Below are 26,064 nucleotides of genomic sequence, written 5' to 3' on the forward strand. Positions count from 1 at the left end.
TGAAAGAAATGTGACTTAAATTCATTTCCCACCATAAATCTATGAAAGCAGCTTAGACATGCAGCTAATAAATGCTAAAAAAAAATTCCAAGTTATCCTGCAAATGTTGCTATAGTAACAACTCCTCCTCAGAAAAATGTTAATAAAAACATAAAGCTATCCAAGATACAACTTGGAAATGACCCTAGGTAATTTAATATCTCCCAAATATTTCTGTTTCACCCTATTACTATTACTATTTTATGCCACGCATGGTATATTAATGCCTTCTAATATGATGAAATGTTTGCTTTCCATCTCATTGCATATTAAAAAATTATTACTTCTTAAATTATGTAACCTAAAAAATGCAAGTAGGTGGTTGTCACAGTTATAGTACCTTTTATCCAGCTAGCAAAATTAATTTTCAAAATCCACATTTTGGATATGACTTATTTATGATTCAAGACCTCACTAAAACTAATACAAATCTCTTTTTAGTACCACTATAGAAATACTACTATCAATATAATAATAAAGAGCATCTTAAAGGAGAAAAATATAGAAGTAGTAAAAGAGAAAATATTACTTTAAGCAATTCTTACTCTTTGTTGTCCTTCATACCAATCATCTTCATCAAACCAATGGGAAATATAAGTCATCCAAGCCATGAAAGAAGGCACAGTTGAAATAAAAAGTACAGAACCTGAACACATATAAGTACAATAAGCCCTGTGCTACAATTTACTCAACACTATAACAAGCTAGTCAAAGATCAGATCTGAAGTCTGTGGTATGAATTGATATTAATAAGTTTTAAATTCATAAATATATAATCTGATATACTTTTAACAGCAATTTAAATGTTCTACCTATTGGAATTTCTAATGGAAAACAGAAATAAATATGAAAACAATTATTAGATTATATATTACAGTATTTAAAATTAAAGCAAGTTATTGCTTCAAGATTCATTTTCCTGTGCTTCTGAGCTCTGAAAATGAGGTGCTGTTTGAGTTTTTCTTATCTATCTCCTAAAAAATTACTTTCCTTTTTTTAAAAGGTACTATCTATAAAATGCAGTTCAGTGCACAAAAGCTTGTCCTGAAATGTAAAATATCCTCAGAATGATGGGGAACGATTTGTTTTGGTTATGTAGGGAGTGGTTTCAATTGGCACAGTAGGAGGGGCCAAAATTATCGCAAATACCAAGCATCAGTTAACTTGCTTTTTTAAGAGGGAAAAAAAATAAATCTGCAACTCCATTGTTCACAGCCAGCAGAGCCTAAAAGGCTCAGCTGCAGCCACAAGCGCCAGTTGAAAAATGTAAAAAGCCTGATTTAACTAATTCATCGGAATGGATCTGCTTCTTTTCTCATCCTCAGAAGAGTTTCACATATCTGACGGCATTTATTCCTTCAGCAGGTAGTACTGGTATGCTTCTAAGTTTCACATTCGATTTCACAGTGCATTATGCTAATGAAAATGAAAGGTAAAAAGGAATAAAAGCTGTACTACCACATCTCTATACTGCAGCAATATACTTCATCAGCTGTGCTGTTTAGGAGACATTACATACAAACCTTCCTGACTGCACGGTTACAGCAACTATCAAATCCTCTGCAAAGATTGTGCAGACCCAAAAAAAAACAGTTTCTAAAGAAACCTAGGATCCAGTTAACCTCTGCCTTTTTATACTGACTCAACAAGCTGTTCCCCACCATTTGTAATATAATAAATTCAAAAACTAAATAGGGAAGTCCACTGTTTAATCAAAACTTCAACAAAGCAGGAAAAGAACAGTCGGAGGTACCAGATACTAACCGGTCATCATTACTTACCATTTCCACGGAGCAACTGTGTACATTGGATGTATATATTGCGGATACAATGGATAGATTGTATATGTATGTGGATACATATGGATGGATGTAAATGAATGAGATTGGACCTTACCTGTCCTACCCCAGAACGTTTGATTTCCATTAAGGGTACTGTGTAGGTAGGTGACATTCTCCAGGAGAATAAAGAAAAGCAGCAATAGTTTTGGTTTCCAGCCTCTTACTCAGAAATTCTGACATCCAATGAGAAAGAAATAAACAAACTAAAAATACAAACCACACATGCAGAACCATGAATATTTAAATCAAGACACTCAGTAACAGGAAGTAGCATTCCAAGATTTTTTATAGTTATACAGTCCTCCATGTAAATGGATACAGACGCAAGTATGTACAGAAGAACTTCCTACAATATCGCTGAAATTTTTCAAATTACTTGCCCTTTGAGATTTCACCTCAAATATTAACTATGCAAAGTGCACAGACTTGCACAGTCTCATAAACTGTATGAGAAATATGGGACTAATTCAGTCACCTCGAATCACAGCACTGAAGAAATCCCTGACCATAACCATGATCTATGAAAAAACAATAAAAATGTTACTGATGTGCCACTTTTGTGAACAAAAATTTTACAAATTGTTAAAACATATCTACATTATTACTGCTTGTTACACATGAAAATCATGGTTTCAAGTAAATTAATACTTTCCCATCAAGGAAAGTCTGCTTTCAGGGTGTTCTGTCTTTTTTTTATAAGGGCACATACTATCACTGAGATCTTGATCGAAGAATTACAAGTAAATTGAAGAAATTAAAGAAATTGTTTCTCTTTCATGCCTGCGTATTGGTTTTGCATGGCCTGGGTTTTATTACTGGGAAGGGGTGGGCACAGAGGTGGCTTCTGGGAGAAGCTGCTGGAAGCTTCCACCATGTCTGGCAGAGCAAATCTCTGATGGCTCTGAAGATGGACATACTACTGGACAAGGCTGGGCCAATGAGAAATAGTGGTAATGCCTCTGTGATAACGTATTTAAGAAGGAAAACAAAACAAAGTGCAGTTTTTTCTAGCCAGAGGAGGAGGTGAGAACATGTGAGGGAAACTGCATGGAGACACCAAGGTCAGTGGAGAAGGAGGAGGAGGTGCTCCAGGTGCCGAAGCCGAGATTCCTCTGCAGGCTGTGGTGAGACCGTGGTGAAGCAGTTGTGCCCCTGCAGCCCTTGGGAATCCACAGAGGATGCAGAGATCCACCCACAGCCCTTGGGGATCCACAGGGGGATCAGAGATCCACCCACATCCCATTGGGATCCACAGGGAGCTCAGAGATCCACCCACATCCCATTGGGATCCACAGGGAGCTCAGAGACCCACCCACAGCCCTTGGGGATCCACAGGGGGATCAGAGATCCACCCACATCCCATTGGGATCCACAGGGATGCAGAGATCCACCCACAGCCCTTGGGGATCCACAGGGGATGCAGAGATCCACCCACAGCCCTTGGGGATCCACAGGGAACACAGAGATCCACCCACAGCCCTTGGGGATCCACAGGGAGCTCAGAGATCCACCCACAGCCCATGGGGATCCACAGGGGATGCAGAGATCCACCCACAGCCTGTGGGGATCCACAGGGGGTTCAGAGATCCACCCACAGCCCTTGGGGATCCATGGGAACACAGAGATCCACCCACAGCCCATGGGGATCCACAGGGGATTCAGAGATCCACCCACAGCCCTTGGGGATCCACAGGGAACACAGAGATCCACCCACAGCCCGTGGGGATCCACGGGGGGTTCAGAGATCCACCCACAGCCCATGGGGATCCACAGGGGATTCAGAGATCCACCCACAGCCCGTGGGGATCCACGGGGGGTTCAGAGATCCACCCACAGCCCTTGGGGATCCACAGGGGGATCAGAGATCCACCCACAGCCCGTGGGGATCCACAAGGGGTTCAGAGATCCACCCACAGCCCATGGGGATCCATGGGAACACAGAGATCCACCCACAGCCCATGGGGATCCATGGGAACACAGAGATCCACCCACAGCCCATGGGGGAGGTGCCCATGCCAGAGCAGGTGAATGCCTGGAGGAGGCTGTGATCCAGTGGGAGACCCAGTGGAGAGAGAAGGCCCTGCTTCCAAGCTGGAGCAGCCTGTCCTTGGAGGACTGCACCCTGTAGAACAGCAACCCATGCCACAGCAGTTTTGGGAGGACTGTTCCACTGTGGGAGGGACTTGCGTTGCAGCAGGTTTGGGAGGACTGCTGCTTGTGACATTTGGAGCCACTTTGGAGAAGTTCATGGAGAACTGTCTCCCGTGGAAGGGACCCATGGTGCAGCAGGGGTTGGACTCCTCTCCCTGTGCAGAGGAAGAAAACCTCAGGTGAGGATCTGACCAAATCCCCATGCCCTGTCTCCCTGTGCTGCCAGTGGGAAGGAGGAAGGCGTTAGGGGAAGAAAGGATGTTTCTAAGGGCTTATTTTACTTTTCATTATCCTCCTGATTTTATTAATAATAAATTCACTTTGTAAGTTGAGCCTGTTTTTCCCTTGGAGATTTTTTTTTCCCCCAGTCCTTATCTCAGCTCATGAATCCTTCATTAATTCTTCTCTCCTTTGCCCAGCTCTGGCAGGGGAGGGTGAGCAAGCGGCTTTTGTGGGTGCCTGGAGTTTGGCCAGTGTCAAACCACAATAGCCTGTAGCTGATCCACCATCCATGTGATCTGAGTTTTCTAGTCTCAATACCAACCTGTCAAAACAATGAGTCTCTCAGGACAAACACTGTGACTCACATTTAGTTTCAGTATCATCAGGGAAGCATGGGCTAAAATGGATATGAATATGGTATTATCCTGTCAATAAACTGGTAAATATCTTCAACTCAAAAGTACAGATGTAATTAAAATCTTCTCAGGATAGCAGATGGGAACTTAAACTGCTTGAAAATATCTATCACAATTACCTGTAAATAAATTAAGAAGTTTGATGTTAAATTATACATGAAAAATAAAGACAAGAAAGACTGCAAATGCATTATAAGGCAATTATATGTTTTAGTCTATTTCATCATTCATCTCCAAGCACTAGGAAAACTATTATACTATAGTGTGCTGGTTTTGGGTTTGTGCTGAGCAGAATTGACAACACAGATACTATCACTAATATAGATTACACAGAGCCAAGGCATTCTCTGGGGGTGCATGAGGGAAATTCAAGCTGAGACAGCTGGCCCCTATTGACCAAAGGGATATTCCAGGCCATACTACATCGTGCTAAGTACGTGAAGGGAAGAAGGGTGGGGGACACATTCAGAGTGACAGTGTTTGTCTTCCCAAGTAACCACTGATGGGGCCCTGCTCTCCTAGAGATGGCTGGGCACCTACCTGCCCATGGGAAGCAGTGAAAGAATTCCTTGTTTAGCTTTGCTTGTGTGCTCGGCTTTTGATTTCCCTATTAAACTGCCTTTATAGAACCAGAACCCACAAATTCTCTGGCTTTTACCCTGCAGATTCTCTCCCCAGTCCTGCTGGTGGGAGAGTGAGAGAGTAGCTGAGTGGGTCTTGGCTGATGCTTGGGGTTAAACCATGACATACAGGTAATAACAAAATGTATGTGTAGGATGAATAAAACTATGTGTACTAAATATTATAATAAAAATGTGAAAAATCTCAAAGTGTTCCATCCCTTAAATTGTTGTAATTAATGTTAATATTATTAAATGCTTTATAAGAAACTTAATATACTCTTAACCTAAAGTCCAGTTGGCACCTCCATCTAAGTGTTCTTTGACCTCAATTTAAGGACAACAAAGCGTACTATAATATATCAGATCAAAAGAGACAATCTTCAACTTGAATGCAGTCTTACAGTATATTGCCCAATAAACTTGTTTAATATATTCTAGAAGGAATAAAAAAGAGACAAAACATCCTATTCATTTGATGCAGAAACAATTGTTTAATTCTTGAGCTGACACAAGAAGATAGCATGAAACTGTGTCAGGGCATGTTCCGATTAGACATCATGAAAAGGTTTTTCACTGAGAGGGTGGTCAGTCATTGGGACAGATTCTCCCTGAAGCTTTCATGTCATTAAACCATTCAGATTTCACTGAGCATCCTGACAATGCTCTTAGTCATGTGTTTTAACAAGGAGCAGGACATTGGACTCAATGATCCTTACAGACCCCTTCAGACTTTAGATATACTATGATTCGATGATCAAACTTGTGCTGCAGACATTTCACAATCCTCCCTTTGGAACTAGGTACTCTCATTTTAGCTCATTTCAGATTGCCTAGGCATAAATACAGAAAAAAACCTAAAACAGTCAAAAGGAAAAAGTGGAAGGGATGTTCAAAATTATGACACTTTAGCCTATGAACATCACAATGTGTCATCAAAGTTTAGCACTACAATAGTCAAGAATTACAAGAAACCAAATACAACCAGCCACCCCACTGCCCCAAAAAAATCATTAAAAAAAATAAAATTAAAATAAAAATCAGTGGTTATTTTTCTCCTTGTATTTCATATGAAAGTTGATCTTCTGGACATTCCACTGCAGGTATCTCTTTATTATGAGACCAAGCTACTACCTTGCTCTTTACAGAAGACATGACCCTAAGAATCTGGAAGAATATTCTGGAGAGTATATTGGCCTCAATCCCTACGCGCTAAAAAAACCCTGTACCTAAATATAAAGAACATGTATAATTTACCTAGAAAACAGAGGATAAAAGATTACATCTTAAAGTAATGTCCTATATTTATCGGAATGAACAAACTGATGCTACTCTCCCATGTTATCTGGCAGTATCAGAAGTCAGCAATGCACTTCAGCTATGAATAGAGATTTTCAGAAATGGATGAAAGAAATAGCTATTCTGATTTTCCACTTTTACCGCCAAATTTGCTGTTAATTAATAATTTTAAGTTCATATACTGTGACAAATCAACCATGCACTTTTTTTTCCAAATACATATTTAACTACTGTTTCTGTTTAACTATTATATACAGAAATATTTAGACATTTGTCTGTATAACTTCTATAAAAAGTCATGTTTGATATATTCTTGACATTAATCAGTAGCATTATATATATTTTGAAATTAAGAATTATTTTCAATTGATTAGATTTTTACCTCAGGATATTTTTTATTTTTGCTGTACTCAATTCTGTGAGAAAACTTCCTGCCAATCCTTGTAGACATAATTTCATGGTATGTTCCATCATAACTCTAAAAATTATCTGCCTTAACTACTGAATTACTAAAGATTAACATGCTGTGACTTTGGATTGATGATACAAAACTCATTACAGGCATGTCTTCATAACAAAAATGCACAGCAAACAATCAACCCAAGAATAAAATACTTAAAATTTCCTTAAATAACAAAAGTATAGAAATTCATTACTTTCATAACTGATATGCCATTATGCAAATTCATTACACCAACATCTATAGTAAAGAAGTCAGCTAAATCCTCAGGTTTTATTAATTAACTAGCAGTTTAAGGATCTTTACATTGAGAACACAAAGCATGAAATGATGCCAAAGATCCTAAAATATAATGCTTAGAGTAAAGCTGTGCAAGAACCAATCATATAATAATGACACACCAAACCTATACTTCAGCGATCTTACGTCATACGAGGTCAGGCAAGAATTAGATTTCCCTAGACTTCCCCAACACCTATCAAGCTACCAATGGCACAGCCATAGCAGGGCTCTAAATAGTTGTCCTTTTTTATTTTTTCCCTCACTTGCTCTTTCCCAACAAGCTGTATGGATTTATCAGGAAAAGATGACATACAGAACAACCAGGCCACCTCACAGTGATTAGAATAAGCTGTTAGTAACAGATGTACAACACTATCATCACCACCAGATCTACACTGGGCTGAGACTTTCACACAACCTTCTCACAAGCTATTTTTAAGATTGAGCTTTATCAGTTTACAGAGGAGATTAAGCTTTAGCTACCTACAATAGCAGTGGATTGGACTTGATCATGTATCTTCTTAAGGATGTTCCAGAACTGGATTTTAAAAATAAATTCAATGAAGCTTTATAGTCTTTTTCCAAGAAATTAAATGAACATTTCTTCAGAAAAAAATTATAAGCTTATATATATTTAAAGTACTACTTTTACTATGGCTTAGTAGATGCCATTCTAATTCTGTGAAGAATACATATAAGAAATGGCGAAGTTAAATATCTCCAACAGTGTCCTTGGTCAAAAAAGACAAAAAGGGCACACAGTATATTTACAGAGAAAAATTACAATCTTATTCATAAAACTATGTCTATATTGAAATACTTGTCTCAGTTTCATAATCACTGCTTGTATAAAATTTGAATGTAGTCAACATTAAAGTGACCCAGTTATGATTTAACCTGGCAGGTAGCTAATTCCACATGGCCACTTGATGATTTTTTGGTCTGTCAACAAATAGTTTATATGCCAAGAAACATATTGCATGCATTTTTCTGAATCACGATCACAAGATTTTATCTATGTCTAGCTAAGTCATTCCATTCTAACACATTCTTCACATACATATTAGATTCTAATAAATTTAGAGATAATAGTGCAATAGTCCCCTGTCTGGAATTATAATGCACACATTATAAACTTAATGTTTTAATTATACCACCTTTTTATACTAAAGATGGCTGGTTTGGATATTAAGATAAATATAAATTAAATCACAATTACTTTAAAGTACGTTTCTAAGGCAGATATAAGAAGTAACATAAACACTCATGTACCAAAAACTTTTCTATGAAGAGAAAAAAGTCAGCATCTGTAGCCCAAAAAAGACTACAAAGAAAATAAACTAAAAGTAGGAAAATAATTAATGAAATAAACCAAATTCTTTCTAGCTGTGAAACTCGAGGTAAGATTTAAAATCAACTGTATTTGTTAATGGATTTGCTGAGATAAGAAAGGTTGAATAGTCAAAGTGGGGATGACGTCCAGCTGTATATCAACTTATTAATTTTCCAAATTTGAACTAGTAGTTAAAGCTGGATATGGGCAAGAAAAACTTGATTTTATTGGAAAAACAGGTCAACTGTTGAAAAACTTTTTTTCCATTATAATGTTCTAAAACATGAGATTTTCTGCCTTAGGAATTTTTACAGGGCAGTCAGTTTAACAGGTTTGTTCTGACACTTCAAAGCCACTTGTGCCCAAATGTCCATAAAGGAAAAAGAAAACTCAACATCACAGCAAACCCCAAAAATAAGAAGCTCTTTAACTGTAGAAAGATTGCCCTTGATTATCTGGGAAATCAGAATGGGATGCAACTACATACCTGTTCACAGCCAGCAGTTAGGTATAAAATATGCACTCTAGGTTAGCAACAAATGATTAGTGTTGAGAAGTGCTCTTCTCAACACTAACCTAACACTTGACAGCTGAAGTCTCAATCTTTCTTTCCTGAAAGCTAAACCGTGTATGAAACTGATCTGGATCAGACAAATCGTCTTTCACTCAATTATCATCAGTCCTCCATCACAGGTATTTTCAGACAATAGGTAATAACTTGAAAAGAAATTTAGGAGAATGAAAATAGTGGCATTAATTACTTCTCTTAGACCTTGATTAATCTATGTGGGGTAAAAAATTAAATATATTCAAACTCTAACATAAAACCTCCAAATGATTCTTTAGCCAGGTTGAAAAAGATAACATAGAAGTTTAAAAGCAAAAAAAAATATGTTTCAGACTGCCAACAAACTAGGCCATTTATGTCTCATTAAGAAAGAGATTATAGAGCATGTTATCTAATGGTACTAGTAAATGTCAACAATTATACCTAAAACAGAAATAAACTAGATTTGAAAACATCTAACTCAAAGGGATGAGATAAACACTGTGTGTTGTCCCCCTCCCTCCCCAACCCCCCAAAAAATGCAAATAGAGGTGCTGGGTTTTAAGAGACCATGAAACTGAGTATATACTACACAACTATAGTACATCAAGCAGAATGGAATCAGTCAAAAGGAGAGAAAGGGGGAAAAAAAGCCCTTACAAAATCAGTCAAACATTTGATGTAATAAACCATGGGAAAAGTATGAGCCACCAACAGGACATAGCCAGAAGAGATGTACAACATTTTAGGAAAGATACTGTCAACACAAAAGGAGGCCTAGCACCATTATACTGGTCATTCATGCATTATGTTTGGTTAGCCCATTCAAGAGAGATGGATTTAAACATTTAGATACAAGGGTTTAAAAAATAATGAAAAAAAAGGAGGCAATGATCAGAGATATAGATATGTTATTTGAATCAAGATATCATACATGCTAAGCAGCTGGGTTCAAATTTGTCATGTTGGCTAGAAGGTAGGTGAAGGTTCCTGAACCTGAAGCAAATTTATTGTCAGTAGAAGCATTAAGAACAAAACTCCATTAAGTAGGGGAAAGGTAGTATTAACCTCATCAGTATAAGACCTATAATATACAGCCCAAGGGGAAAAAAAAAAAAAAAAAAAGAAAAAAAAAAGAGAGATTACATCAATCCTTTTCCACAGCAAAAACTGCTTCTGAGAGCATCTACCATCAATAAATAGGAAATTAGATACTGGACAACAACAACAAAAAAAAAGATTCACCACTAATGAAGATCTTAAAAATCACTATTTATCAACTTGTCTCCCTACACACAGTTTTCCCACACAGATTTAAACAAAATAGTCCAAGAGAAAAATGTAAGAAGACTTAGCAGAGACAATAGCGCAATCAAGGTCATCAGCATAAATTAAAATACCAACAAAGAAAGAACTGGAAGAGGCAAGTTCCTACGCTTGACACTGCCTCAAGAACTAATAAATTATATTGTTAACAAATTTTAAAAATTCAACAAAGTTTTACAGGCCTTTACTGATAACCAAATAAATCCCACATATACCAGAAAACCCAGAATCTCCAACCAGTACTAGAACAGGATAAGGCATAGATGACCCCAAATGCATACAGCCAAGGGTGCTTATAGGATGCAAGTGGGGAAAAGATTACCATAGAAGCTTCTGTCATTCTCCGGTGCCCATAGTACAGCTCAGCTGCTACCATAAATAATGGCTAGCCTGAGTGAAAGGATGTCAACAAATTGCCTATGCCCTACAGGGGAATTCACACTTCTTGTAGCCACTTCCTGTAACTCAAATGTTATATTGATACTTACTTCTCCTCTTGTCCTGGCTATATATTGATTTATAAAAGAAACTATGTCAGTTACACACCATCACCATCAGGATTTGGTGAAGAAACTCTTACTGGCAACATCAACTTTAATTTGCAGACTGCAAGAAGAGGAAATACTGCTTTCCCTAAGTTATAATCTCCTATTACCACTGCTAGAAATAAAATACTGAACTAAATGGACCATTAGGACACACCAAGGACCTTCTTACATTGTTCTTGCTACACGGGAATTTTCCTTATAGCAGATGACCAAGTCACAAGTTTATTGATGTGTTATGGGTCCTTTAAACAGTCAGAGGTACTCAAAGAGTCCAAGATGTGGTATAATAGAACATAGAGAACGTTGAAACTGAGGAAGAAGACTGCAGATATCTTGTCAGGAAGGATAATTAATAAGTGAGAAAAAAACCAGTAATTAAAACAATAGTCCGATGAGATTTTAAAATTTTTGCATTATCTGTATTCTTCCATGCACATTCCATATTACCTTTGCAAGTTTTTTATACCACCGTATCTCTGTATGGGTTACAACAATTTGCCAAAGATGACTACAATCTTAACTGATGCTTTTGAACAGATTTGAAATACAAAACATAACAATAACACAAAGTCATCTAGACTGGTTTGTGCAAGGCATTTATTTTCTAAAAGAAACCTTAAAATGTATCAGTAAGTTATACAGTTGTGCCTGTCATTACGAAAGAAATGTCACAATGGAAGTATATTTTCCTTACTTTAGGACTACAAAAAATTAGGAAGTGCAAAGATTATGAACCTTTAACTTATTTTAAAACCTGGGAAATATGGTTTACCAGAAATAACTTAAGGTAAAATAATTCTATACTAAAGTTTGAATGTCTTACTGTTTACCCTATGTATTTCTAATCAGAATTCTTCCCCTTTTACACTCTTATGAATAGAAGATAGCTGCATGATGTCATGGCAAATTTTTTAAACAAGGTACAAAACCAGAAGGCCCAACACTCCTATAAAAAGCTTGTAGAATTAGAAAGAGACACAATGAACTTCCCAGCCCATGAAGTTTTTTAAAGACTAATGGCATGGCGATCAGAAAGAGGCTCTTGAAGCAACAGGGTTTAGCACTCAAAAAGAACATTTCTAAGTATTTATTTTCTATATCATGCCATGGTTAAACCCACTATTAAGAACAGTATGGTCTTTATCAATTCTAAAATCCAGGATTATGTTCTTCACTGAAGCAGTAATTAAAGATCTTGCTCAGACTTTGATTTCATACCTGCCATCTTCAAGTTTTCTAAAACAGTTTTTCAAATTGTTGCATGACAATGTCTATGTAAAGCAACATCTCTTAAGATATCAGAGGAATTTACTGCACAGAAAACAACCCTTAAACTTAGTTCTTTATTTGCAGTCCGCTCTCTTAAATTAACTTTCATAAGCTTTGCTTACTTAGCCTGTAGTTTGCTTTTGAACTATTTTTTTTTTTAATTCTCTAAACTTGTTTTGCTTCCCCCTCCCACACTCGTCCCAGCTGGGAAAAGCATTTATAGTATAAACAAGCCCAAAGCTCTCCCTCCCTGCGGAGGGCAAGCGTTTGCCACGCAGTTCGCTTCTTTTGGAGATAGCTGCCTCCGCCTTTACTCGATCTTAAGTTCGTGTTTCTGCACAAGCACGTTTGTAGAGACACACACACAGTAGTAGGACAGTCCCCAAAGCAGTGCAAAATCCCCGACAGTACCGTCAGACGGCTCCTGGATGCTTCAGACACCGCCCGCAGCGCCCGAGAGCTCCCCGGGGCCGCTTCGTGGAGGTGGGCGCAGGGCAGCGAGGCCCGGCCGAGCCCCGCACAACCTTCCGAGCCGTGCCGCACGCCGCGGGGCAAAACACACCGCTCCGTGCCGCACCCCCCTGCCCTGCCCTGCTCTGCCCTGGCCGCCGTGCTCCCGCCCGCTCCGCGGGGCCGCCCGCCGGCGCTCGCTCCCCGCCTGCCTCCCTCACCTGTCCGCCCGCAGCGCCGGGCACAGCGGCTCCGGGCACAGCGGCGCCGGGCACGGCAGCGCCGTCTCCGGGCAACCCGCGCGCCCGCCCCCGCCGCGCGTTACCGGGCAACGCGGCGGCCGCACGCGCAGCCCGCGCGCGGCCCTGGCCCTGGCGGCCGTGAGGGGGGAGCGGCCCTGGCGGCGCTCCGCAGACACCCGTGTGCGGCTGGGCGGGGCGGCTCTTGGGTTTGGGGATACAGCGCTGGGGCTGGCCTGGCGCTTGGGCTGGGTGGCCTTGAAGGTCTATTCCAACCTTAGCGATGCTGCGGTTGTGTGACTGTTCCGTGCGGGTTCCGGCCGGGGCGGCGGCTGTGGAGGGGAGGTTTCAGAGCTCGCAAGCCGCATTCCCCGTTACTGTGGGGGTACCAGAAACCAGCGCCAGGAGGGAAGGGCGGATTTTGCACCCCCCGAGGATCTCCGAGGGGCGCTGGTCTGTCCCCAGACGTCCTAGTAGTCAAGCCAAGCACTGTAAAGTGACATGAATTTTGACTCATTTAGCAGTATCCGCACCTCGTTAGCAGAGACCGTGGCTCCATGCTGAGGGGCAAAAAGGAACTGCAGACTAACGCACTTATCCCATCGAACACGAGTCACAAAATGCATTCCACCAGATCCCACTCCACCTGGGGTTATCACGTACACACGTGGGTTTATGATTCACAGACACTTACTGGGAAGCACCCACTTGTTTTTTCTCTTCTACTTTTTCCCTCCAACTGTTTGTGCAGCTGGGTGGTGGCTTGCAGTACGGAACTTGTTTAGTGAAAAGTATTTTTCTTCAAATTATGTTTCCCACAGTAAAATTTCTCGGTCTAACTCAGTTTATTACCATTGCTGTGTTTGTGTCAAAGTGATGAAAACAATGGGAAGGTACCCAATGGACTGTGAAACCACAGTCCCAAAGATAGTTCTTGATTTCTTTCAATAAAGCTAACACAATCCACTGTACCTGACATGTATGCGCACCCAAATAAGAAAAAATGTCTTCTTACCCTGTTCTCTGCAAAAAAACATGTTGTTTGAGAAGATTTGTTGTACCATGTAATTCCTGACATTTTTCTTTAGCAGAAGGAACTGAGAAGAGGTGGATAAGGAATCACTTTGTCGGTGATCTACTGGGCAGAAAATTTACAATATACGTCACCTGCCAGGGAAACTTTTATTGAATTTGCTTCGTTCCTTAGAAGACTATGCTATATTTTAATCTAAATGATCTTGAAGGTCATAGCAACCATACTTGGTCATAGTCTCAAGCACTATCTATTTTCCACAGCCAACAACAGTCAGTACAAGAAGTGGGTGCAGACAGAGAATGGAACAAAAGGCCCTTAAGTATTATACTGCACAAAAGCTTCTAGCAGAAGTAAATAAAAAAAACTAAGGAAAATAAATTTATTCTTTCACTCTTGATACTGTATCTTTTGGCAATTATAAACTATCAGATTTTTATACTAAATGTTGCATTTAAGGTCATGGTTATGTATCCTGTACATTTTTCCACCATCCTAGACTTTTGATCTCCGAAATATCTCACAACAGTGAACACTAGTTTAAAGTCAGCATTTTCATTTATTATTTTTAAAGTGTCCATCTGGAAATCCATGTACTCTCTTTTTAATGATAGCAAATAATTTTCCATTCAATTTTTTCCTAGCTCTTTTCAGCCAACCCTTCCAGCAATTGAAGAGATCTAGCCTATTTTCACTCTTAGATAAGATCTAACTGATAAATGCAAATTACCAGACTTGTTGCCTTTGTCTTGTCTAGTTAAACTTCATTCTTTTGGCCAAGGGTGACTGAGACCGGTTTACAGGATCATAATATAGTAAAAGAGGATGATTCAGATTAGAAGGACCTTCTCAGACAATCTACTCAAACCTCCAGTTCAGAGCAGGGTGAGCTATAAGGACAGGACAGATTGCTCATGGATTTTGGTAGTCCTCCACTGAACTTACTCCCTTTTGTTGATGCCTTTCTTATGTCAGGGGCCCAAAACTGGAAGCAGTATGACAAATGTGGCCTAAAGAGTGCTTAGTAAAGAGAAAAAAGTTCACGATGTAAAACAGAAAACTGTTTTAATACTTTCTCTTTTACATGCTAAGGATAGAAACATTTCCTTTAAATAGTTCTAATCACATTTGTGTGCATAAAGTAATTTTCTCTGGATTCTGAAATTATATTTAGCACTGCAATCTCTGTTATGTTTTATTTTAATTACTCAGAAAAGAAATAGAATATTTTTACTATTAGGTGTCTTGATTAACATAGGCATGCCTAATAACTCCTTTATGCAAGGTGTCTAGCTCTACCCCACTTCTAAGAAAAAATCCTACTTTTTCTAACTTCTCTGACTTTCAGCTTAAGAAATAAAGGTATCAAGGTGAAATGCAGTAATTTATTGTCATCCATGTCCACCATACACCTTCTTATCTACAGTGTTAGTTACTACAACCTTAAGTTTTTTGCAGAATTTTTGCTTGTTTTATCTCAGTCACTGAAAGCTGAGCTAACTGAATTTTTTCAACTAGTTGTTTATTATTCTTACCAGACCTCCGTATTTTCTCCTCCATTCATGTTGTTAAAAGAGAATACATTTATTGCAGATATAAATATTCAATAAAACTAGTATAAATAGAAATTTAAATGGATTCAAAATGTAATTTCAATTCCCATCATATGTAGAATCAATGAGTACTTAGAATTTTGATAGCTTTCATTTTATTCTTATGGTATGAGTGACCTCTGGTGGGAATATGTAAATATTATTTTAATTTCTCACTAAGAATGTTTTTTTCTTTTCTCCCACTACTTATCCTATTCACTTGTTGCCTGGCAGGGAACATATGCCTTTCTACCTCATATTAATTTAGGTAGAAATTATATCCAGCAAATGATTTCATGTGGAACTCAGGCTGGTGGTTATCTCCCCCTGTTTTTTCTAAGATTCCTTACTAAAAGGTGTCAAAATGAGAAAATACTTCAAAGAAGCTTAATTCATTGTTTCATGCAGTTGTTTATTAGGTGCATACAGTCTTTGTTGTGACTAAAACCAGTAACATTTCATAAACTATTTTAACAGAGGAATTGCAACCTTGGCAGTGGTGTTGATGTTTGTTGGTAGTTACAGCACTGGGTTTGCCTAGAATTCATTTCAAGAAATGAAACACAATGAGTCCAACATCTGTAAATGAGATCAGACCAAATCAGAAAGTTCTGCTTGTCCTTAGTGATTAGCACAATGTAGATTTTGAACAGCCACTGCATGACATGAGGAAGAAGAAGGTGACAGACCCTTCTTGGCTGATAATTAGTGGTAGTTTTCAAAAAGTGGTAACCAGGGATAATCACTACTCTGAACAGGCTCTGGCTTCCAAAGCTAGCACTTAGATAAGATTTGCTTTGAAGTGCTGGACCAGTAGGTCATTACTGTTTTTTTTCTCACAGGAGTACCTCAAGATCTTTCACAGTCTTGCACTGTGGAAGTGCTCAATAGCTCAGTTTCCTAAACACTAGGAGTTTAGAATAAAATTAGTTGTTTGCTCAAATCTATTGAATGTATTGATTAGATCATTACTGACTATAATGGGAATTTTAAATACCTAAATTTAAATAATGTCCATAGTTTTAGTGGAAGCAGATGTTTAGGCTAGGTAACACCTCTGTCCTGGAGTGATACTCACCATAAGACCCTTGCATATTGCAGAACTGCTGGCCTAGGTAATCTGCTGAACTTGAAAAAACTCAGGCCTGTGCTGTGCCACACATCCCACCAGGCTCTCAAGCCTGTGGCTGTTGAACACTATTAGCCAGATCATTGTGACAGAGGAGACTGCAAGCTTGCTCCCACTTGGCACCTGGTGGCTTTGCCATTATCTAGAAGTGCAGTACGAAGTTTTCCTTCGGATATCTTTCCTGTTCAGGAGTAGAAATGATTAATATAGTTATATATATGTAAAAAAATCCTGTAGTAGCTCAAATGACCAACATGGGGTAGCCTTTTCTACAGGCAGGGTTTGTCACATATTAACCAGGGGCCTGTTCAGTGCTGCACAGCTTTGAGCTCTTAATGTCTAAATGAAGGTAAGATTACTTTCACTATTCATTATTTCTTTATTTTTTTATCTATTATAAAGAGCATAATAGATAATTATCTATTATAAAGAGCATTTTAACTTATCCTTTGCAGAGTTCAAGTAACTTTCTAACTGGGAGCATAATGGACCAGTTATATATATATATATTATATTATAAATATATATATATATTAACATATATATATTTGTAATACAAAACACCTCCTTGTCTGATTTTTTTTCTTTTTTTCTTTTTTTTTTTTTAAGAAATACTGGTGGGATTTCTAGCCTACAGAAAAGAGAAAAAAGTAACCTAGCAGCAAATATTTTAGAATCAAAAAAAGAGTTGAGGCTTCTCTTGTTCCCTTCTTTAGGTTTTGTGCAGTTCCAATTGGTTTGGCAGAATTCCTTCGAGGTAGAAAATGCAAAGAGCTGGCAAATGTAATTATATGTAACTCCTTTTATTATAGATCAGAATCGACAAATTTGATGCCCTGGAATAGAGGTTTCCTGAGAACATTATGCTCTTACACATCTGTATAGGAACAAGCTCTTAGCAACAGTACATGCAAGCCTTTTTGTTAAAGGCAGTACCTACTAATGTAATGGTATGTGTTCAGGCCCTACAGAAGTAACTCATGTCTATGTATGGGTCTCTACAACCAAGATCTATGATTAAATCATAGAGATTCTACTTGAAATCATTATTTCCTTTCTACAATGTCTTCTGTAGTGGCCCGCTATAGCATTTTCATAGAATAACAGAATCCTAAGGGTTGGAAGAGACCTTCAAGATCATCAAGTCCAGCCATCAATTTTGCATCATTAAATATCAAATGCATAAACCTGAGACGGTAAACTAAATAATTAATTTTTTTAGCTCTGCTGGATATTATAATATGCGCTCAATGGACCTTTTGATGTAAAAGTACAGTGTGTTCTCCCTCTCAATTGTTTCCTTCTTCTCCTGCATATCCTTTCTCAGAGATAAGGAAGCAAGGGAGAGAGAAGGATGGGTATAAATGGTTTTATCATTCAACCCTACTAACAACACCTCTTATTTCACAGGTAGCAATCATATTTTGTCTCAAATACATTATTTCATGCACTTCTAATTAAACTTTTTCATCTCATATTTAGCCTGTGAACACATCTCACATTAAATTCTGGGAACTAGGTTCCTTTCTTTTTCTTCTGACTATCTTGACATTATTTTGAACTAATAGATTAAATATGAGAACCATATGTCAAGAATTTTGTTTTATAGCAACTAGGAAATAAAATTTTTGGTTTTAGATAACTGCAAAAGCTGGGGTAATATCAGGTCCTTAATGATGGACAACTTTCTACTCATTATTAGTAAGTCTGCTGGTAGAAAGGAAGAAGCAGTACAACTGGTTCAATTGCAACAATAGATGCCAGCTGTACCAACATTTTGTTATTTTAAATCAATTGTTACTCATGCTGCAAGCTCTTAACACTTCCAATGAACCTGGATGTTGTGGCACTGCTAAGGCCCAGATCTGCCAGCAGAAGAACCAGATCCATCATCAGACACAAAGACTGAAATCACCCCTTTGGCTAGGAAAGTCTGTCATGCTCAAACAGCAGCGACTGGATCCAGGTGAGGTGGGATTAGGTGATTTCAAATACAGTGCTGTGTCCAGTGCCAGCAGGTATGTGGGCCATGGAGCTCCCTGGGGCATGCCATGGAACAGGGATATGTGGTAGAGCTGTGTGCTGTGGGCAGGGACCATGCAATCACGGTGTAGGATTACACTACAGAGCACGTGGCATGTGTGAGCCAGACATCACCACTTCAGGAGATGGAGACTGGAAATTGGTTGATGACAGTTTTCTGTTTTTGCTGAAACTTCAGTTTTGTGGTAGCCCTGCTCAATGTCAGTATATTAAATTGTATAACTACATTCTGAACTCTTCACTCATTGGTTTATGAAATAATTTCTTCAGTGTTCTTACCATATCCCCCACTTCTGTTCTGCCTCCTTATTCTTTCAGTTCCTCATCTGCACCTTTTATCCTTGAGAAGCCTTTCAGTGACCACATGAATAGCTAATTTTCTTCTAGCCCTCTTCCTACTGTGCTTCTCAGAGTATTTAAATCTACCTCAATGTAGCCTCTCCTTAGCAGGAGTTCTCCCTGCTTTTCTTCCATCTTCTTCTACCGTTATATCTTGATTATAAGTAAAATCTGACAGTTTAAATAAGGGATGGTTATATAGTCAATACACAGTAAAATTATGTCAGGCTGGGACAGTTCTGCTGAAGAATTAAAAAGTCAGAGTTCACATACTCCTTTTATTTTTTTTCTGTAGAAAGACATTTTGAGCATTAATCCTTCATATGCAAAAAATGGAAGATTAAAGAATAATTCTACTTAATTAGGTTTTCTTTCTATCTTTTTTCCTTGCCCTTCCCTCCTGCTTGCTCCCTGATGCCATTCAAACTCTTCAGTTTTCATTGAATAAAGTAGGATATTATGTTTCTTGTCAAGTGCTTTCATGCAGGTATAATTTCTTAATGCTTTCTTATTCATCTCTGGAAGCTAAATCAGTCGTTTTCAAGAAAGCAACACAGCAGATGTAACTGGAACAGGACCAAATTCCAAAACTGAGATCTTGTTGCTTTCAAATTTGGAGCATCATGGCATCTACATAAAATAAGGATAATACTGTGACTGCTTTTATAGAAGCAATGCATTTTAAATGCTGCTTTTTAAAGAACTTTATAGTAGTAAGATCCAAGAGTAAAGAATCTGACCTTTCATTATACCAAACAAAAGTTTTGTCCCTGATTTCAATGAGGGCAAGATTGTGCTTAGATATACTTGAAACAGAAAGATAAAGTCTGCTTTCAACACATTTTCAACATGATAGAATTTACTGAAACATAGTGTTAGGAAAGTACAGCAGAGCTACTACAGTAAATAAAAAAATTGTATGATTCATAAAATATAATGCAACACTGAAAAAGGGTCAAAACCATTTTGTTTAGTCTGCCACACTTGTTAAATAATGGCAAATTATTGACTTGCCTAAATGAATTAAACATAAGAGTAATGTACCTTCAACAAAATAGCTAATTTTTTTCCTTTCATAATGCTGAACATTTCATAATGCGGTGTCAGTGGATACACCAGTACATTCAGTAGAAGCCAAATCTAGTACTTATTCTGTACCAGAAGATTTACAAACTCCGTGATTGTTATAATGTCCGTATTGCTGTTAACTAAAGCTTAAAAGGTAGAGCATTCTAATTTTCCCTTTTATCCTGAAGTAGTTAAGGATATTTTTCAATTTCCTGCTGTTTTTACTCTTCCCCCACCCGCCCCCTTTTTTTCACTTTTTTTCTTTATGTTCTTATTTTGTGCTATTTTTATCTGTAGATCTGGAGGGAAAAAAAAAAAAAAAGTGTTTTCCTCTCTGTCTGCAAACCCTGCAGCTTTCAGAGCACTTTTGTCCAGTATCCATCTCAATGTTTTTGCCTTGTTGCTGAGAGACCCCACTTCCCGACCCTACAAGTTCTGCTTGTGGAACTTGACGGGTTCGTTCAACACTACTGAGAAATACATCAAATAGCAAGGCTGGCTTTGTGGATAGCTTTTCAGGAGTATTTGAGTCTCTGACCGGGGAATATGGAAGAGTAATGTTACCTTGTTTGCAGAGGAATCAACCCACCACAGAGGGTGGTGGGCTGGTTATCAGGGCTTTGTTTGTTTGTTTCCTGCGCTATTTTTTTGTTGTTTGGCTGTGTTTGGTTTTGGTGCCGGGTTGTTTTTTTAAGGGGGGGGAGAGATGTTCTATAAATTACTCGTGCTGTCCTCATGTCAGGATGCCGTGTTTTTTTTCTGAGAAATGGTGCTTAGCTCCGTAAAACACAGGGGAGTGGTAGTTATGCCCAGTGCCTCATCAGCTCTGCACCCCATTCAGGCTTGTTTATTTACTGCACAACAGAAAGGTAATTCCCATTCGGTTTGCAGCGTACGCCAGTGACATCAGCGATTCGGCTCTGCTGAATAACCTGCACCGATGAGAGGCATTTCTTTAAGGCTTTCTTTACAATCTGGTAACGTTCCTATACCAAAATTTTTCAGACCAGCTATTTAAAAGATGTATCAAAAAAAAAAAAAAAAAAAGAAAAGAGAGAAAAGAAGAAAACAAGAGCAGGGTGAAAACCTGCCGGGAATATTCTCCCGCTGTGACGGCGGGGGGGATGGCGGAGCGGAGCCGCTGCAGCGGTGACGTCATGCCGAAGGCGCTGCCGGGAGCGCGCCCAGCAGGGGGCGAGCGCGGCCCCCGCAGCCGCGGCCCCGCGGGAGCGCGCACGGCTCCCAAAGCGGGAGCTGCTCTGGGGGGGCAACACAACGGAGCCGAGAGCCCCGCCGGGAAAAAACTGGCTCTGGGCGTTCTCTTCACTGTGCTCGGTGCTGTCTTTCCCTTCCCAGTAGCCTGTGGTAATTATCTCTGGCCGATGGAAAAAACAAAACAAAACAAAACGTCGCCCCACCTCCCGCTCGTCCCAACCCACCCACCCCCCAAAAAAAAAAAAAAAAAAAAAAAAAAAAAAAAAAAAAAAAAAAAAGGAAAAGCAGGGATTACGTCATCTGTTTTTAAAGTGAGTGGAAATCCTTTTTCCTTGAGGAGTGAAGGGAGGTTGTTTTTCCCGCAGCCTCCTGCAGGTGGAGAGCTGGAGGATAATTTCAGGTCTGATGGAGAGCACGTCATGCGGTCGGACACAGAAGACAACGCAGTTCCTAGTCTCAAACAGGAATTTCTTGAAGACAAAATTGCTGATCTTAATTCAAGACGACGCCCCATCATAAAAACAGCCTATTTTTTTTTTAATTTTTTTTTCTCTTATTATTTTTTAGAGCTGTTTCGGTTCACAGAGGAATGCAGATCGTATGAAAATCAGTGCTTCCATTGCACAAAGCCGAAGCTTCTATCAGCTTCTCAGAGAAGTTCCCCCTGTAGCCCCCTCCCCTGTTACAAAACCGTGCCGCATAAACCCAATACAATTGGTCAAATAAATAGTTCTGGATGGTGGTTGTTTCTGTCTTTATAAGTACATGAAGCAGTCCAGTGCTTGCTTCAGAGCTGGGTAGACAGTGGCTCAACAAACTTGCAGCAGCCAATTTTCCAGTAAAGAAAATAAAATATACTGCCAGTAAGGAGGGTAAAGGGAGCGTGTTGAAGAAGGCTTGTTCCAAAATGTTGCTTGTGAAATGTGCAACATCTTGGTGATCTTTGAAAAGAAGAATGCTCTTGCTTGTGGAAAAAAAACCCAAACTCTTTTTGTAATAGCATCCTGAGTAATTTTATGTTTTGTGAGAATCCTGTTGCTAATAGTGAAACCGATTAGGGTGTTGTAGGACACACTTGGACAGAATCCCCAAATTCTGAGAGGAAGAAAAATTCAGCTGATTTTTAAAACTATAATTATTTCAATAACATCGTAAAGATAGTAGTTTGAGGTCTTTCCTCATCTTTCAGTGTAAAAATTGTATAGGTCATGGGACATGGCTAGTCAGGATATTTTTGTAGGTATGGACTTTTGAAGAGTATATATATATTATATAGACCTATTTTTGTAGGTATGGGCTCTTCTTTTCCAGTTTGGAAAATACAGTTGCAAAACTAAATCCAGTTTATGTTGGTAACCTTTTTTCTTCCAAGGAAATTATTACCTGTCTCTACTGATAAAGGTGTTATTTCAAATGCAGCAAAAATTTGTGAATATAGTCACCATGCAGGACACAGATGTTGAATTTAAAAATGATTATAATGAGTTTTCCTCACCCAAGTGATGCTAGTATGATGAGTGTTGAGATCCTGTCACTGGTTGTGCTAGATTTCCTTCCTTTAGAAGATGTTAGAGCCTATGCAATAGAGGAGATACAATAGTAGGAAGCACATATTGAAGCAAAAACTCCAGGCAGAAGTAGCAGGTGAAGAAAAGTCTCTGTCCTTCAAAGTATTGCTCTTCATATTTTGTTTTATGAATATTTGAACTGGTGTTGAGAGGCAGCAGGAGGAGTAGCCAAGGAAAACACTTAACTGAGAATGATGAAATTGAACTTATTAGACCAAATGTTTTCTTGAAAAGACATTTTGAAGTGTAAGATTTATCTGCTTTTATATTATTTGGGCAATGAGGAGAAAAGGTTTTAGTTTGATCCACAGGATATTTTTTTCATTTCAAAGCATGATACTAATAAGCAATTAAATACTTTCTGACCAGGTCAATGTCATTGGTCTTTCATATCAAAAAACTGTTTAAGTCCATCTGAAAGTACTGACATTAAGCATGATATATGAAATGTTTATTCATTAGTTGCCATAGCCCAGAGAACGGCTTAGACCAGATCCCCTTCCACGGTAATCTTCTGAGAAAAGTGTACTTTTTGAACTCATCTCTTATATTAATGGCCCAGTAATGTACCAGATATTGACACTGAGTGTCATAAATTGTCCCTGTCTGAAGGCAGATACAGTTTGCTTATAAGTAATATAACTAATATATCTACTGTTTTTCCATTTTAAAATTTGAAGATCTGAAGGTGATCTCTTTGGGACTCTGGTCACTATCCTCCCAGACATCTGTGCCTCCTGGGAAATTCTGGGGGAGAGGAATGCTAACTATGTGAGAGGAAGACTGAGTTAAGGGTTCATATAAGCAATCTGAGACTGCTGCATGTGCATCCAATATTGCTATTTCTTATCTTTCTTTAAAGATTATGGTGATTATGAGAGGTCTTCAGTAACTGGAGAAAGCTAATACGTCCACTTTCAAGGGGGAAAGGAAGGATGTCCAGAGAACTATACACAGCACGGTCTCATCTCAGTTCTTGGGAAGATCATGAAATAAATCTTTCTGGAAACTATTATTAGGCATAGCAAGGTAAATAATGTGATTCATAACAACCATCGTGGCTTTACTGAGGACAGACTATGTCTGACTAACCTGATTACATTTTGTAATGAGGCACCTGTCTCTGTAGATGAGGGTGGAGCAGGTAAACAATTTTGTTTACCTTGATTTAACCAAGTATTTTGACACAATTTCTTAAAGCATTAGGGACTAGTGGCTACAACACAGGTGGAAAGCAGTTCCATTGTATGTCTCAAAGGACAGAGGTGTACAGCATGATTTCTAAGGAGTGTCTGCACTTTAGAGGCTGATACTGGTGCAAATATTGCGTAACATTTTCATCATTGACCTGGATGGTGGCAGGGAAAGTGCCCTTTTGTTTGGGAATGACAGCAAAATGGGTGGCAAAGCCAGCCAACCTCTACGCTGGGGTATACACAGGGATAGCATTCAAAAGGACCTCAGCTACCCTGACTGTGAGGTACCTGGGGAAATTCAGTAAGAACAGACGTACCTGGGCTGGCATAACCCCATGCAGAAGCATAGGCTGGTGAGTGCCAGGAAACAGCTCTTTCCTAAAAGACCTGAGGCTGAGTGAGAATTTAAACATGAGTCAGCACTGTGTCATGAAGGCTGTCTGCCTGCTTGATGGTCACAATATGTGTAGCCTGTATAGCAAGGGAAGTGATTCTTCCCCCCATTCAGTACTTGAGATTGCATCAGGTAAGTACAGCTCAGAGATACATCCATCCTTCCTCCGTATCCATCAGGACATTGCTAAACTGGAACATGTTCAGCAGATGGCTATCAGAATAGTTAAGGGGATAGAACACCATGGAGATTTCTGGCTGTTGGAAACAAGGAGTTCTCATTTCATAAAGGGATAAATATATGCAATTATTTAATAACGAATGGATCATTAAAAATTGTGTGCTTTAACACCTAAGATTGTGTGGGTAGGGAAGTTCTGGAGTGAAAACAAAATCTAATACCTAGGAAGTAGTTTGGAAAAAATACTGTTCTTTCCAAACATACAAAGGTTAAAAAAAAAAAGTAGTATTGACCCTTAGTATTCCAACTTGCATTACGAGAAGGATTAAAAATAAACAGATTAAAGGAATTTTATGATTGGCTTATTCGCTATTCTCCTTTTACACTTATTCTAGTCTGCTTTGGTTTCCATAGCTACTAGTTTAATCATGATGCACAGAGCTATTTCTAATTACAGTATATGCCAGCATAAAATTAATTCTTTGAGTATCTCAAGCAAAAAAAACAGCTTGCAGCTTGTTCTTTGACATTTTATTATCACAAACCCTGAAGTAGCACACTAGCACATCATATTTAGTCCTTTCAATTTTATTTAAAAAAAAAAAGTCTTTAAATATATACCTGCTTAGATCTGTGTCAAGGGAGACAGGTTACAGAAGGACTGTATTGTACCCAAGTCTGATGCATTAATTTCAAATTATATAGCACTTGTAATGATCACTGGCTATTATAGAAAAAACTTGTCATACTGAACATCCAGTATCATCTAGTTCTGTTCTCTGCCTTTTATCAATGTGAAGTTTCTGTGACATCTTTAAATTCTTAGGCAAATACATGTTTTTTCCTTCCAAAAAAAAAGAGAATAGATTAGATGTATCTTCTGGCTTGAAGAACTTGCAAGGACTCAGGTTCTACAACTGAGTACAAGTGAACCAGACATACAGTTCAGAGAAAAGTTATTCAAGTGCAATGATTGCAGGTTAGGTCACAAATTAATCTTCCTTTGAATTCAGTAAAAGTCGTTTTGTGAGTAAAGAATGTGGATTGGGGATTTCTAAGTAAGATCTAGAATTTTAAACTTCTAAAATGATACACTGACTTTGATTGATTTATGAGTTTCAACTATATGTAATTAGTTGGAAAAGCTTATGTGCATATTTCCCTTTAATGGAATGGAATTCAAAGGAATATTGCATGGATTGCAATAACCAGTGTCACTCCCATTTGCTTCTTCCATAAAAATTCTTGCTATATTCTATAGTGAA

At 38.7% G+C, this 26,064-nt stretch overlaps 1 protein-coding gene across 7 annotated transcripts in view; it reads right to left on the bottom strand.

Annotated features, from left to right (window-relative positions):
* WDR17 (WD repeat domain 17) overlaps nt 1-13,228 on the bottom strand; it is a 56,139-nt gene extending 42,911 nt beyond the window's left edge. For 3 of the 7 annotated variants that reach the window (XM_086891579.1, XM_086891582.1, XM_086891580.1), the window contains exon 1: nt 13,025-13,227. Coding sequence is in view for 3 of the 7 variants with exons in the window: in XM_086891577.1 (XP_086747703.1) it covers nt 585-695 (111 nt within the window). In the remaining 4 variants the exon portion in view is untranslated. Of the gene's footprint in view, nt 1-584; nt 778-1,935; nt 1,978-13,024 lie in introns of those variants that run through there. The other 4 variants (XM_086891577.1, XM_086891576.1, XM_086891583.1 and 1 more) reach the window with 3 other exon arrangements.
* Between the last annotated feature and the right edge of the window lie 12,836 nt (nt 13,229-26,064).

This window comes from Cyanistes caeruleus, chromosome 5 (assembly GCF_971803275.1).
Source record: "Cyanistes caeruleus chromosome 5, bCyaCae1.hap1.1, whole genome shotgun sequence".
Lineage (NCBI taxonomy): Eukaryota > Metazoa > Chordata > Aves > Passeriformes > Paridae > Cyanistes > Cyanistes caeruleus.